Consider the following 15,481-nt stretch of genomic DNA (forward strand, 5'->3'; position numbering starts at 1 on the left):
CGGGCTCACACTCTGGTCACCTCCAAGGGTGCACCGTCGCGACCCTAACGATTCAGGGCACTAGCTACTCGAACTTTCAGCTATATGTACTCCCCGAACTCTACGCCCCACTCTTACTGGGACTCGACTTCCAGTGCAATCTCAAAAGCCTCACACTCAGCTTCGGCGGGCCCCTGCCCCACTCACTAGCTGCAGTCTAGCGACGCTAAACATCGACCCCCCTCCACTCTTTGCCAATCTCACGCTGGACTGCAAACCCGTAGTCACTCGCAGCAGGTGATACAGCCTGCAGGACAGGGTGTTTATCAGAACCGAGGTCCATAGGCTTCTACGTGAGGGGATCATAGAGGCCAGTAATAGCCCCTGGAGAGCTCAGGTGGTGGTCGTCAAGACTGGGGAAAAATTCCGAATGGTAGTGGACTATAGCCAGACCATTAATTGGTTCACGCTCCTCGATGCGTACCCCCTCCCCAGGATTGCAGACATGGTGAATCAGATCGCCCATTATCGCATTTTCTCCACGGTGGATCTGAAGTCTGCATACCACCAGTTCCCAATCCGCCTGGAGGACTGCCACTACACGGCATTCGAGGCCGACGGCCGCCTCTTCCACTTTCTCCGGGTTCCCTTTGGCGTCATGAATGTGGTCTCGGTGTTCCAACGAGCAATGGACCGAATGGTGGCCCAGCATGGGCTGCGGGCCACATTTCCGTACTTAGACAATGTCACTATCTGGGGCCATGATCAGCAGGACCACGACGCTAACCTCCATCGATTTCTCCAGACTGCCCAGAAACTCAACCTCACATATAACACGGAGAAATGCGTTTTCCGCACGACCATGCTAGCCGTCCTTGGCTATGTCGTGGAAAACGGAGTCCTGGGCCCTGGCCCGGACTGTATGTGCCCTCAAAAGGTGCCTGGGATTTTTCTCATATTATGCCCAGTGGGTCCCTCAGTATGCGGACAAAGCCCGCCCACTATTTAAGACCACTCTCTTTCCTCTATCAGATGAGGCTCGCCAGGCCTTCATCTGCATTAAGGAGGACATCGCCAAAGCGGCCATGCGGGCGGTGGATGAATCTGTCCCTTTCCAGGTAGAGAGCGATGCCTCAGAGGTCGCTCTCGCAGCCACACTAAATCAGGCAGGGAGACCAGTCGCCTTTTTCTCCGGAACCCTCTCCGCTTCGGAACTTCGACACTCCTCGGTCGAAAAGGAAGCACAAGCCATCGTGGAAACTATATGTCACTGGAGGCACTACCTCGCAGGTAGGAGGTTCACCCTCATCACCGACCAAAGATCGTTGTCTTTATGTTTGGCAACCCACAAAGGGGCAAAATTAAAAACAATAAGATCCTACGATGGAGGATCGAACTCTCCGCCTACAAGTACGATATCATGTACCAACCAGGGAAGCTCAACGAGCCCCCAGATGCCCTGTCCCGCGGCATGTGCGCCAGCGTGCAAGACGACCACCTGACAGTTATCCACAATGACCTCTGCCACCCGGGGGTCACCCAGCACGCCCACTACGTCAAAGCCCGAAATCTGCCTTTCTCCACCGAGGAGGTAAAAGCCATCATCAGGGATTGCCCAATCTGTGCGGAGTGCAAACCGCACTTCTATAGACCAGACAGGGCCCACCTGGTAAAGGCCTCTCAGCTCTTTGAATGCCTGAGCATTGATTTCAAAGGGCCACTCCCCTCGACCAATCGGATTGTATACTTCCTAAACGTCATAGATGAATTCTCCCGCTTCCCCTTTGCTATCCCGTGCCCCGATATGACCTCCCACACAGTCATTAGGGCCCTGCACAGCATCTTCACCCTGTTTGGTTTCCCCAGCTATGTATGCAGCGACAGGGGTTCGTCCTTTATGAGCGACGAGCTGCGTCAGTGCCTGCTCGACAAGGGCATCGTCTCGAGCAGGACTACCAGCTACAACCCCAGGGGGAACGGGCAGGTGGAGAGGGAGAACGCGACAGTCTGGAAGACCGTCCTACTGACCCTCCGCTCCAGGAAGCTCCCGACCTCCCATTGGCAGGAAGTCCTCCCCGACGCGCTCCACGCTATTAGGTCCCTCCCATGTACAGCCACCAACCAGACCCCTCACGAGCGGCTATTTGTTTTTTCCAGGGGCACTACCACAGGGGTTTCGCTCCCAGCATGGTTGAAGACACCGGGCCCGGTTCTCCTCCGGAAGCACTTCCGGGCACACAAAACTGATCCACTCATTGAGAGAGTGCTCCTACTCCACTCGAACCCCCAATACGCGTTCATTGAATACCATGGTGGCCGTCAGGACACTGTTTCCCTCCGGGACCTGGCGCCTGCAGGATCCAACTCCAACACTACTACCGCTGAGGTACCCCTCACACTACACCCCACCCAACCCCCCACGCCCGGCGCCCCCACGCCTGCAGGTTCACTGCCCGTGCTCCGCGCCCCTGCGCCTATGGGTTTCCAGCGCTCCCCGTCACCAGTCAGACCAGCCGGGTACGAAGCTCGGACCGAATCACTCCCGGAGTCCGCCATCGTACCCTCGCCGACTGCCACCACCCAGCCACTAGAAGAGGCTGCAACCCCGGTGCTTCGTCGATCTCAGAGGACAACTCGACCGCCGGACCAACTCAATTTGTAGACCCATCATCCCCGCCGAACTTGATTTTTTTACAGGGGGTGAATGTGGTGAATCACAATCCTAGTAATTCACACTGTGTTATATTGTATGTGTTGTGTCTATGTAAACTCGGTATAAGAGCAGTTGCGCGGCTCTGCCCATAGGGGGAGATGAGGAGTTTGTACTGGGCTCCACCCTTGGCTCCGCCCATGGTTCCGCCCATGGCCCCTCCCACTAGCCGGATGTATAATCCAGCAGAGGGCAGCAGAGCAGAGCTACTGATTGGCTGTTCCGGGGAAATTTGCATACTCGCAGTGCGGTCAGCCTAATTTGAAGGAGTACCTGCGAAAGAGACCCGAGGAGTTCGAGTGAAGGCAAGCATCCAGCAGAGGGCTGCAGAGCAGAGCTACTGATTGGCTGTTCCGGGGAAATTTACATACTCGCAGTGCAGTCAGCCTAATTTGAAGGTGTACCTGCGAAAGAGACCTGAGGCGTTTGGGTGAAGGCAAGCATCCAGCAGAGGGCAGCAGAGCAGAGCTACTGATTGGCTGTTCCGGGGAAATTTACATACTCGCAGTGCGGTCAGCCTAATTTGAAGGTGTACCTGCGAAAGAGACCCGAGGAGTTCGAGTGAAGGCAAGCATCCAGCAGAGGACAGCAGAACAGAGCTACTGATTGGCTGTTCCGGGAAAATTTGCATACTCGCAGTGCGGTCAGCCTAATTTGAAGGTGTACCTGCGAAAGAGACCTGAGGAGATCGAGTGAAGGAAAGCATCCAGCAGAGCAGAGCTACTGATTGGCTGTTCCGGGGAAATTTGCATACTCGCAGTGCGGTCAGCTTAATTTGAAGGTGTACCTGCGAAAGAGACCCGAGGAGTTTGAGTGAAGGCAAGCATCCAGCAGAGGGCAGCAGAGCAGAGCTAATGATTGGCTGTTCCGGGGAAATTTGCAAACTCGCAGTGCGGTCAGCCTAATTTGAAGGTGTACCTGCGAAAGAGACCCGAGGAGTTTGAGTGAAGGCAAGCATCCAGCAGAGGGCAGCAGAGCAGAGCTACTGATTGGCTGTTCCGGGGAAATTTGCATACTCGCAGTGTGGTCAGCCTAATTTGAAGGTGTACCTGCGAAAGAGACCCGAGGAGTTTAAGTGAAGGCAAGCATCCAGCAGAGGGCAGCAGAGCAGAGCTACTGATTGGCTGTTCCGGGGAAATTTGCATACTTGCAGTGCGGTCAGCCTGATTTGAAGCTGGTTTTTTGGAGGGGCTGTTGTCAAGTGACAAACCACGGTCATTGGGAAGCGGGAGCAGGGGCCTGTCATGAAAGTGAGTGAGTGCCTTTAAATTTGCTTACCTTTCAGCGGGAGCAGGGTTTGAGGGAATATCAGGTAAGCTCTTCCTTTCTTTTTCTTGTTTTTTTTAAATCTAGAGGGGATGTCAGGGAAGGCAGTACAATGCTCCTCCTGCAGAATGTTTGAGGTGAGGGACGCTGTCAGTGTCCCTGCTGATTTCATCTGTGGGAAGTGCACCCAACTCCAGCTCCTCAGAAACCTTGTCAGGGAACTGGAGCTGGAGCTGGATGAACTTCGGATCATTCGGGAGGCAGAGGGGGTCATAGATAGAAGCTTCAGGGAGGTAGTTATGCCAAAGAATAAAGATAGATGGGTGACGATGAGAGGGGCTGGGGGTAAGCAGTCAGTACAGGGATCCCCTGTGGTCGTTCCACTTAGTAACAGGTATACCGCTTTGGATACTGTTGGGGGGGGGGACTTAACAGGGGTCAGCCATCTCTGGCACAGAGTCTGTCCCTGTTGCTCAGAAGGGAAGGGGGGAAAGGAGTAGAACATTAGTCATTGGAGACTCCATAGTTAGGGGATTCTGTAGGAACGAGCGAGACCCGCGGTTGGTGTGTTGCCTCCCAGGTGCCAGGGTCTGCGATGTCTCAGATCGTATTTTCGGGATCCTTAAGGGGGAGGGGGAGCAGCCCCAAGTCGTGGTCCACATAGGTACCAACAACATAGGTAGGGAAAGGGATAGGGATGTAAGGCAGGAATTCAGGGAGCTAGGGTGGAAACTTAGAGCTAGAACAAACAGAGTTATTATCTCTGGGTTGTTACCCGTGCCACGTGCGAGCGAGTCGAGGAATAGGGAGAGAGAGCAGTTGAACACATGGCTGCAGGGATGGTGCAGGAGGGAGGGTTTCAGATTCCTGGACAATTGGGGCTCATTCTGGGGTAGGTGGGACCTCTACAAACGGGATGGTCTACACCTGGACCAGAGGGGTACTAATATCCTCGGGGGAGGTTTGCTAATGCTCTTCGGGAGGGTTTAAACTAGTTCAGCAGGGGATTGGGAACCTGAATTGTAGCTCCAGTACACAAGAAGCTGAGAGTAGTGAGGTCATGAGTAAGGTTTCAAAGTTGCAGGAGTGTACCGGCAGGAAGGAAGGTGGTCTAAAGTGCGTCTACTTCAATGCCAGAAGCATCCGGAATAAGGTGGGTGAGCTTGCGGCATGGGTTAGTACCTGGGACTTCGATGTTGTGGCCATTTCGGAGACATGGATAGAGCAGGGCGAGGAATAGTTGTTGCAGGTGCCGGGGTTTAGATATTTCAGTAAGTTCAGGGAAGGTGGTAAGAGAGGGGGAGGGGTGGCATTGTTAGTCAAGGACAGTATTACGGTGGCTGAGAGGACATTTGATGAGGACTCGAATACTGAGGTAGTATGGGCTGAGTTAAGAAACAGGAAAGGAGAGTTCACCCTGTTAGGGCTTTTCTATAGGCTTCCGAAAAGATCCAGAGATGTAGAGGAAAGGATTGCAAAGATGATTCTGGATAGGAGCGAAAATAACAGGGTAGTTGTTATGGGGGACTTTAACTTTCCAAATATTGACTGGAAACACTATAGTTTGAGTACTTTAGATGGATCCGTTTTTGTCCAATGTGTGCAGGAGGGTTTCCTGATGCAGTATGCAACAAGAGGCGAGGCCGTATTGGATTTGGTACTGGGTAATGAACCAGGACAGGTGTTAGATTTGGAGGTAGGTGAGCATTTTGGTGATAGCGACCACAATTCGATTACGTTTACTTTAGCGATGGAAAGGAATAGGTATGAACCGCAGGGCAAGAGTTATTGCTGGGGGAAAGGCAATTATGATGCGATGAGGCAAGACTTAGGATGCATCGCCTGGAGAGGAAAACTGCAGGGGATGGACACAATGGAAATGTGGAGCATGTTCAAGGAACAGCTACTGCGTGTCCTTGCTAAGTATGTACCTGTTAGGCAGGGAGGAAGTGGTCGAGTGAGGGAACCATGGGTTACTAAAGCAGTCGAATCACTTGTCAAGAGGAAGAAGGAGGCTTATGTGAAGATGAGACGTGATGGTTCAGTTGGGTCGCTTGAGAGTTACAAGTTAGCTAGGAAGGCTGTAAAGAGAGAGCTAAGAAGAGCCAAGTGAGGACATGAGAAGTCTTTGGCAGGTAGGATCAAGGATAACCCTAAAGCTTTCTATAGGTATGTCAGGAATAAAAGAATGACTAAGGTAAGAGTAGGGCCAGTCAAGGACAGTAGTGGGAAGTTGTGCGTAGAGTCCGAGGAGATAGGGGAGGTGCTAAATGAGTATTTTTCGTCAGTATTCACACAGGAAAAAGACAAAGTTGTCGAGAGAATACTGAGATACAGGCTACTAGACTAGAAGGGCTTGAGGTTCATAAGGAGGAGGTGTTAGCGATTCTGGAAAGTGTGAAAATAGATAAGTCCCCTGGGCCTGATGGGATTTATCCTAGGATTCTCTGGGAAGCTAGGGAGGAGATTGCTGAGCCTTTGGCTTTGATCTTTAAGTCATCTTTGTCTACAGGAATAGTGCCAGAGGACTGGAGGATAGCAAATGTTGTCCCCTTGTACAAGAAGGGGGGTAGAGATAACCCCGGTAACTATAGACCAGTGAGCCTTACTTCTGTTGTGGGAAAAGTCTTGGAAAGGTTTATAAGAGATAGGATGTATAATCATCTGGAAAGGAATAATTTGATTAGAGATAGTCAACATGGTTTTGTGAAGGGTAGGTCGTGCCTCACAAACCTCATTGAGTTCTTCGAGAAGGTGACCAAACAGGTGGATGAGGGTAAAGCAGTTGATGTGGTGTATATGGATTTCAGTAAAGCGTTTGATAAGGTTCCCCATGGTAGGCTATTGCAGAAAATACAGAGGCATGGGATTCAGGGCGATTTAGCAGTTTGGATCAGAAATTGGCTAACTGATAGAAGACAAAGTGGTGGTAGATGGGAAATGCTCTGACTGGTGTCTAGTTACTAGTGGTGTGCCACAAGGATCTGTTTTGGGGCTGTTGCTGTTTGTCATTTTTATAAATGACCTGGAGGAGGGCGTAGAAGGATGAGTGAGTAAATTTGCAGATGACACTAAAGTTGGTGGAGTTGTGGACAGTGCAGAAGGATGTTACAAGTTACAGAGGGACATAGATAAGCTGCAGAGCTGGGCTGACAGGTGGCAAATGGAGTTTAATGCAGAAAAGTGTGAGGTGATTCATTTTGGAAGGAATAACAGAAAGGCAGAGTACTGGGCTAATGGTAAGACTCTTGGTAGTGTGGACGAGCAGAGAGATCTCGGTGTCCATGTCCATAGATCCCTGAAAGTTGCCACCCAGGTTGAGAGGGTTGTTAAGAAGGCGTACGGTGTGTTAGCTTTTATTGGAAGAGGAATTGAGTTTCGGAGCCATGAGGTCATGTTGCAGTTGTACAAAACTCTGGTGCGGCCGCATTTGGAGTATTGTGTGCAGTTCTGGTCGCCACATTATAGGAAGGATGTGGAAGCATTGGAAAGGGTACAGAGGAGATTTACAAGAATGTTGCCTGGTATGGAGGGAAGATCTTACGAGGAAAGGCTGAAGGACTTGAGGCTGTTTTCGTTAGAGATAAGAAGGTTAAGAGGGGACTTAATTGAGGCATACAAGATGATCAGAGGATTAGATAGGGTGGACATCAAGAGCCTTTTTCCTCGGATGGTGATGTCCAGCATGAGGGGACATAGCTTTAAATTGAGGGGAGATAGATATAGGACAGGTGTCAGAGGTAGGTTCTTTACTCAGAGAGTAGTAAGGGCGTGGAATGCCCTGCCTGCAACAGTAGTGGACTCGCCAACACTAAACGCATTCAAATGGTCATTGGATAGACATATGGACGATAAGGGAATAGTGTAGAGGGACTTTAGAGGGGTTTCACAGGACGGTGCAACATCGTGGGCCGAAGGGCCTGTACTGCACTGTAATGTTCTATGTTCTATAAAGATCTGCAGTTGTGAGCCTGCTGCCAGTTCATCTTGTCGCAGGCAGGCTCAGTTGTAAGACTATTAAAACCACTGTTCACTTCCAACCACGTGTCTTGTGAATTGATGGTCACATCAGTATACAGAATATCTAGTTGTTCAACTAGAAAGATGATTTATTAACAAACACGTGGAAAGACAACTAAAAACTATAATACAGACGATGGCTACTAAATTAATTCAGTGAATTCTCCAGGAGCTAATCCAAGTGCGACTAGCCTCATGTGTGTCTTACTACCATCGCTTCCTGGCCTTTTGGCTAAGATCAAGCGTAGCGCTTCTTGGCCTTTGGCTTAGATGAGCATGGGATCAGGTTTAATGCCTGGATCTGGTATGTCTCTGTTGTGGAGACCATGAATTGGTTTTTGGAGCAGGCAAGGAGCTGGATTAGGGGTTCACCCCTGTCCACACTCTAAGGTCTGGCTTTGTAACTCTGATAAAGTAATGGATTAAAAAGAAATGTATGTCTTACTACCAACTGGTGGGTGTCTCAAGTCACATGGTAGATCTCTATCACCACCTGCTGGTCGGAGGTCGCATTGCTAACTATATACAGAGCTGTGCACAGGCATATCATCACAGCACCCTCCTCTGGAACTGTTCTGTGTCTTACAAAATATGATCTGGTATTATCAGTTTACACATGTCAAGTACAGATGCAACTGTATTTCACACAACATGATGTGCCTGATGATTTTAAACAGGGGCGAATGTCGTGCCCCTGTTCAAAAAAGGGAATAGGGATAACCCTGGGAATTACAGACCAGTTAGTCTTACTTCGGTGGTAGGCAAAGTAATGGAAAGGGTACTGAGGGATAGGATTTCTGAGCATCTGGAAAGGCATTGCTTGATTAGGGATAGTCAGCACGGATTTGTGAGGGGTAGGTCTTGCCTTACAAGTCTTATTGAATTATTTGAGGAGGTGACCAAGCATGTGGATGAAGGTAAAGCAGTGGATGTAGTGTACATGGATTTTAGTAAGGCATTTGATAAAGTTCCCCATGGTAGGCTTATGCAGAAAGTAAGGAGGCATGGGATAGTGGGAAATTTGGCCAGTTGGATAACAAACTGGCTAACCGATAGAAAACAGAGTGGTGGTGGATGGCAAATATTCAGCCTGGAGCCCAGTTATCAGTGGCGTACCGCAGGGATCAGTTCTGGGTCCTCTGCTGTTTGTGATTTTCATTAACGACTTGGATGAGGGAGTTGAAGGGTGGGTCAGTAAATTTGCAGATGATACGAAGATTGGTGGAGTTGTGGATAGTGAGGAGGGCTGTTGTCGGCTTCAAAGAGACATAGATAGAATGCAGAGCTGGGCTGAGAAGTGGCAGATGGAGTTTAACCCTGACAAGTGTGAGGTTGTCCATTTTGGAAGGACAAATATGAATGCGGAATACAGGGTTAATGGTAGGGTTCTTGGCAATGTGGAGGAGCAGAGAGATCTTGGGGTCTATGTTCATAGTTCTTTGAAAGTTGCCACTCAAGTGGATAGAGCTGTGAAGAAGGCCTATGGTGTGCTAGCGTTCATTAGCAGAGGGATTCAATTTAAGAGCCGTGAGGTGATGATGCAGCTGTACAAAACCTTGGTCAGGCCACATTTGGAGTACTGTGTGCAGTTCTGGTCACCTCATTTTAGGAAGGATGTGGAAGCTTTGGAAAAGGTGCAAAGGAGATTTACCAGGATGTTGCCTGGAATGGAGAGTAGGTCATACGAGGAAAGGTTGAGGGTGCTAGGCCTTTTCTCATTAGAACGGAGAAGGATGAGGGGCGACTTGATAGAGGTTTATAAGATGATCAGGGGAATAGATAGAGTAGACAGTCAGAGACTTTTTCCCCGGGTGGAACACACCATTACAAGGGGACATAAATTTAAGATAAATGGTGGAAGATATAGAGGGGATGTCAGAGGTAGGTTCTTTACCCAGAGAGTAGTGGGGGCATGGAATGCACTGCCTGTGGTAGTAGTTGAGTCGGAAAAGTTAGGGACCTTCAAGCGGCTATTGGATAGGTACTTGGATTAGGGTAGAATAATGGAGTGTAGGTTAACTTCTTAAGGGCAGCACGGTAGCATTGTGGATAGCACAATTGCTTCACAGCTCCAGGGTCCCAAGTTCGATTTCGACTTGGGTCACTGTCTGTGTGGAGTCTGCACATCCTCCCCGTGACTGCGTGGGTTTCCTCCGGGTACTCCGGTTTCCTCCCACAGTCCAAAGATGTGCAGGTTGGGTGGATTGGCCATGAAAAATTGTCCAAAATTCTATGATTAACCTAGGACAAAAGTTCGGCGCAACATCGTGGGCCGAAGGGCCTGTTCTGTGCTGTATTTCTCTATCTATCTATGTCCCTTGTGGATAGCTTATTGGACATTCACAACGGCATTGTCTTGTTAGTGTTCTGAACTTTTATTGACAACTCGATGTTGCTGTAACTTCCGGAAGGCCGGTTTTCTGGCAGGTCATTTTTGTACCACCAATCTGTTTAGCCTTTTGATGCAATGGTTTCCTTGCTGCTCTTCTCTTGTGTCACCAGTTTTTCAATTTTCTAATGCAATGTCTCTTACTGCGTTTTCGTTCCAAATAATCCTGCCACTTTGACCAAAGAATTTGTCTGCTTTCTTGCCTGTCGGCCACATTGCCGGTGCCTTCTTCTTCAGTGTCACGCAGCAGCGGCCCTCGGGTTGCTGGCACCCCGGGCAAGCTGAACTTCGGCGCCCTTACAAGTGCCAATTTGAAAGGCCTCCAGCTGGCGCTCCATCACCTTTCCCCGCTGCGGATAGCCTTTTCCTGCTCCCCTCGGCGGCCCTCCTCCCGCCGAGGACCCTCCGTGCAGCTACTGCCTCACACAGACACTGAGCAGCCGCCAGCGGCTGAACCAGACCGGCAGGTGGCCGAGGCCAATCAACATGGCGGCCGCACAGGGGGCAGGGCCGGGGACGGGGCTGAAGGTGCACCCCACGTGACTCCGGGCTGCGTGTGGGCAGCTACTGAGCATGCGTAGCTGCCATCAAGCGGAGGCAACATGTTGCAAATGCGCAGATCGTCCTTAGAATCTTACAACCTTTCGGCCACTGAATTAATTAGATTTGATTTATTGTCACCTATACCATGAAACACATAGGACATACAGAAGCACATAATGCAAATACATAGACATAGACTTGATGGCGCCCCCTAGCACATGGCGCCCCGGGCGACTGCCCGAGTTGCCGGTACCTTAAGCCGGCCCTGGTGTCACGGGTGGACCCACTGTATCCTCTGCTCTCCTTTTCTTCCTCTTCCTTCTCATGGGAGGGATCCTCCAACTGCGCCTCTTTTTCTTTTTTGCTTTAGTGGCATCCGTCATGCTGTTGCACTATGCCATGGGACTGGGTGCTTCTGGTGATTTTGTCACAGTAGCTGCTTTTGGATCATCTGCTGTGCAGGCTGACTCTGGCTTTTCTGCCACCATGGCTGATTTCAGAGCCTTAGCTGGATCGAATAGTTTTGGTTCATCCATGGTTGCGTCCACGGACCAGCCTCCCCGGACAGGCGCCGGAATGTGGCGACTAGGGACTTTTCACAGTAACTTCATTGAAGCCTACTCGTGACAATAAGCGATTTTCATTTCATTTCATTTCATTCACATGCTGAGCTTCATGCCCATCACCTGGTGATATTTCTAGTATCGGCATACTCCTGGATGATTGCACAGTTGCAGTTAAGTCTGCAACTTCAGGGACAATCTGCAAAACCTCGCACTCCGGTGTCTTGGCTGGATCAATGTCCTCGATGTTAAACGTTGCTTCTTCATTTTGTGTTTGAGCCCCACTTAGTGGCTCATCCTCACATAGGGATGTAGGTCATTCAGCTTTCCCAAACCCCTCGATTACATTCTGGGTGATCTGTACCTTAACTTAATTAATATCCTTGGTTCCATAGCCCTTGTACACTTGACAAACGGAATGCTATCAATTTCACTTTTGGAACTTTGATTGATCGCGCCTCAACCATTTTCTTAACCAAGCCAATTGGCTGTCCTCCATGCCATGTTGTAAGACTTTAGTATAGAATCCTTCTAAATTAAAATCCCCATATGTCTTGAATGCTTAATTCCAAACATTGCGTCTTCAGTTGTGCTCAACCTAACAAGATACTAGTATGTAAGAGTCAAGTAGAATTTATTTTTTTTACATATATTTAATATAAAACAGTGAGGACAACATAGAAGTCCCTTATCCCTCAGGTCTTGAACCGCTGCAGTCCCTGGCGCGTAGGTACATCCACAGTGTTGTTTGGGAGGGAATTCAAGGGTTTTAACCCATGAACAGTGAAGGACCGATGATATATTTCCAAGTCAGGATGATGGGTGACTTGGAGGGGAACATCCAGGTGGTGGTGCTTCCATGTATCTGCTGCTCTTGTCCTTTTAAATGATTAGAGTTGTGGGTTTGAAAGGTACTGCCAAAGGAACTAAATGCATCTTGTAGATGGTACACACTGCTGCCACTGTTCATCAGTGGTTGAGGGATTAAATGTTTGTGGAATGGGTAGCAATCAAGCAGGCTGCTTTGTCCTGAATGGTGTTGAGCTTGTTGAATGCTGTTGGAGCTGCATTCATCTAGGCAAGTGGGGAATAATTCTTCTGGCTCATCATCTGCTTCCTCACCCTCCTCATCAGAATCAGCATCACCATCTGCCACTTTGCCTGAGAAGTGTGACATTGCTGTTGAAATAATGAGTTCATGGAAACAATAACCAACTGCAAAGTCTGGGGCACTGTTTGTCGCACACGTAGTACGAGGGAGGTGCGAAAGAAGTGTTGGGGCGTAGGGTTCAAGGGAGACGGGCGGTGAAGTGAGGGTTGGGGGCTGCATGGAGGGTTGGGAGGTGGATGCTCATGTGGGGGCGGAAAGATCTCGGGGGTTGGGGGTGGGGGGGTATTGATGTCAACTCACCTGCGCTGCCTGGTGTAGGTCATTGACCTTCTTACGACACTGGAGGCCAATCCACCTGGTCACATTCTCTGAGCTCATGGCCGCCGTCACCTCCTCCCAGGTGGCATTGGCTGCCCTGTGGCTTACGCTCCGTGACCCTCGCCATTCATCCTGGCTTCCACTGCATTGAGGAGCCTCCCCAGATCTGAATCCACGAATCTTGCGGGGCTGGTCGTCTCAGCGGCATGGCTGCAAGCTGAGTGGGGCTGGCTGTGCAAGTGCTGTTTAAGAGCTGCTCAACCTTGTTAGTGGGGGTGGGTGGGGGGGGGGGGGGAAGAGGGGGGCGGTGTGTTGCTGAGCATGGTCCCGGGGAATCGGCTGGCGAGCCTTCATTTACGGCAAGAAGCCCGTGGAGCCTCGTTAAGTGGACCAATTAATGTTGAATAGTGATCTCGGCCTCACCGGTCCGAGCGCAGGGAAGCTCGCGGCAGATCCTGCTCACTACCACACTTACAAATCTTTCTGGAGAATCGCGCCTGAAATCATCAGAATTTAACATTTTTTTTTATACATATGCCTACAGCAGGGCCGGCTCAAGGCACCGGCAACTCGGGCAGTCGCCCGGGGCGCCATGTGCTAGGGGGCGCCAGAGACTCGGGTCCCGCGCATGCGCAGTTGGGCCGGCGCCAATCAGCGCATGCGCGGTGGCCGCACTCCCCCAGGGCGCCCCCCCCCCGTCCGCCCCTTCGGTCCGCCCCCCGCTCGGTCCGCTCCCCCCCCCACCTCGGGTCCGCCCCCCCGCCCCCGCTCGGTCCGCTCCCCCCCTCGGTCTGCTCCCCCCCCCTCGGGTCCGCTCCCCCCCCCCTCGGGTCCGCCCCCCCCTCTCGGCCCCGTCCCCCCTCTCGGCCCCGCCCCCCCCCCCCCCCCCCCTCTCGGCCCCGCCACCGCCCCCCTCTCGGCCCCCCCCCCCTCTCGGCCCCCCCCCCCCTCGGCCCACCCCTCTCGGCCCCCCCCCCTTCTCGGCCCCCCCCTCTCGGCCCCGCCCCCTCTCGGCCCCGCCCCCCCCTCTCGGCCCCCCCCCCCTTCCCGGCCCCCCCCCCCTCCACGGCCCCACCCCTCTCGCCCCCCCCCCCCCCTCCCCCCCCCCCCAAGGGCGCCGAAGTTCAGCTTGCCCGGGGCGCCAGCAACCCTAGGGCCGGCGCTGGGACAGATTTCACTGGCGGAACATAATACAAATGCGATTAGGAAGATGTGCTGGGTAGAACAACAATTTTTAATAACCTTTTTACTGAGGCCTTTTGACATCTGGATAAAAACATTTTTCCTAATGTTATAACAGAACCAGCATAAGTGTGGAACAAATTTAGAATTTGATAGCTTGTATACAAGTTCTTAAGGTTTTGATTTTAGAAGTTAATGTATACAAGCCAGCTTTATCCAGTGTCCGAATTAACTCTTCTATCTGCTCAGCAGGTTCTAGTGTGGCTGCACGCTTTTGTTGCCACCAGGTGAGAGCTGTTGTTATCTTCTCTTCTAATTCTACCCTAAGAAAAAGGAAAACAGTTTATTAACTTTCTAAAAGCAAATTTAAAGTATCCAATTAAGGGGCAATTTTAGTGTGGCCGAGGGGCAGCACGGTGGTGCAGCGGTTAGCACTGCTGTCTCACGGCGCCGAGGTCCCAGTTTGATCCCGGCTCTGGGTCACTGTCTGTGTGGAGTTTGCACATTCTCCCTGTGTCTGTGTGGGTTTTGCCCCCACAACCTAAAGATGTGCAGGGTAGGTGGATTGGCCACACTAAATTGCCCCTTCATTGGAAAAAAATGTATTGGGCATTCTAAATTTATAAAAAAAAGAAAAAAAAAAACATTTTTTTTAGTGTGGCCAATCCACCTTACGTGCACATCTTTTTGGGTTCTCGGGGTGGGACCGACGCAGACACGGGGAGAATGTGCAAACAGTGACCCGGTGGCCCGGCTCGAACTCGGCTCCTCGACGCCATGAGGCAGCAGTGCTAACCACTTCACCAGCCCTAAAACAACTTATTAACAACAGTAGATTTTTCTTTGATCAATAAATTAGTCAATATTATTTTGTTCATCAATGAGTTACTATTTGTAAGAGTTTCTCTTCACCTCAAAAAGTGGTTTCTCGGCCCCCCCTTCTCGGCCCCGCCCCCTCTCGGCCCCCCCCCCCCTTCCCGGCCCCCCCCCCCACAGCCCCCCCCCGGCCCCACCCCTTCTCGGCCCCCCCCCCTCTCGGCCCCCCCCTCTCGGTCCCTTGGGCACTGGCTGGCGTGGCACCAACCCCTCCGGCGCCGGCCTAGCATCCGGAAGTACACGAATTCCGCAACATCCAGTTGGCCCGATGCTGGAGTGGTTCGCGCCATTCTTGGCGCCGGCGTCGGGCCAATTCGCCGATTGCGGTGAATCCCACCTCATGTGTTTCAGAAGTGTAAGTTTAGTTTTAGAAATTGAAGTGTTCTATGTAAGGTAAATGGAAACATCTGATTGAGAGACTGATGAATATACCTGAAGAAAGTGCAATTCAAACAGAACTGAGTGAATTACAGTTTCAAAATGTAATCTGTTTTTATTTAATAAGATTAGAGTTAAAAGGTAGA

The 15,481-nt window shown here is 51.0% G+C and overlaps 1 protein-coding gene across 3 annotated transcripts in view; it reads right to left on the minus strand.

Moving 5' to 3' along the window:
- Nucleotides 1-14,112: 14,112 nt before the first annotated feature.
- Nucleotides 14,113-15,481, minus strand: part of LOC119966372 (leucine-rich repeat and death domain-containing protein 1-like) — a 111,953-nt gene continuing 110,584 nt past the window's right edge. The window contains exon 4 of one of the 3 annotated variants that reach the window (XM_038797921.1): nt 14,113-14,399. In XM_038797921.1, the coding sequence (XP_038653849.1) occupies nt 14,224-14,399 (176 nt within the window). In that variant the 3' untranslated portion in view covers nt 14,113-14,223. Of the gene's footprint in view, nt 14,405-15,481 lie in introns of all 3 variants that reach the window. The other 2 variants (XM_038797919.1, XM_038797920.1) reach the window with 2 other exon arrangements.

Source organism: Scyliorhinus canicula, chromosome 5, assembly GCF_902713615.1.
Source record: "Scyliorhinus canicula chromosome 5, sScyCan1.1, whole genome shotgun sequence".
Classification (NCBI taxonomy): domain Eukaryota; kingdom Metazoa; phylum Chordata; class Chondrichthyes; order Carcharhiniformes; family Scyliorhinidae; genus Scyliorhinus; species Scyliorhinus canicula.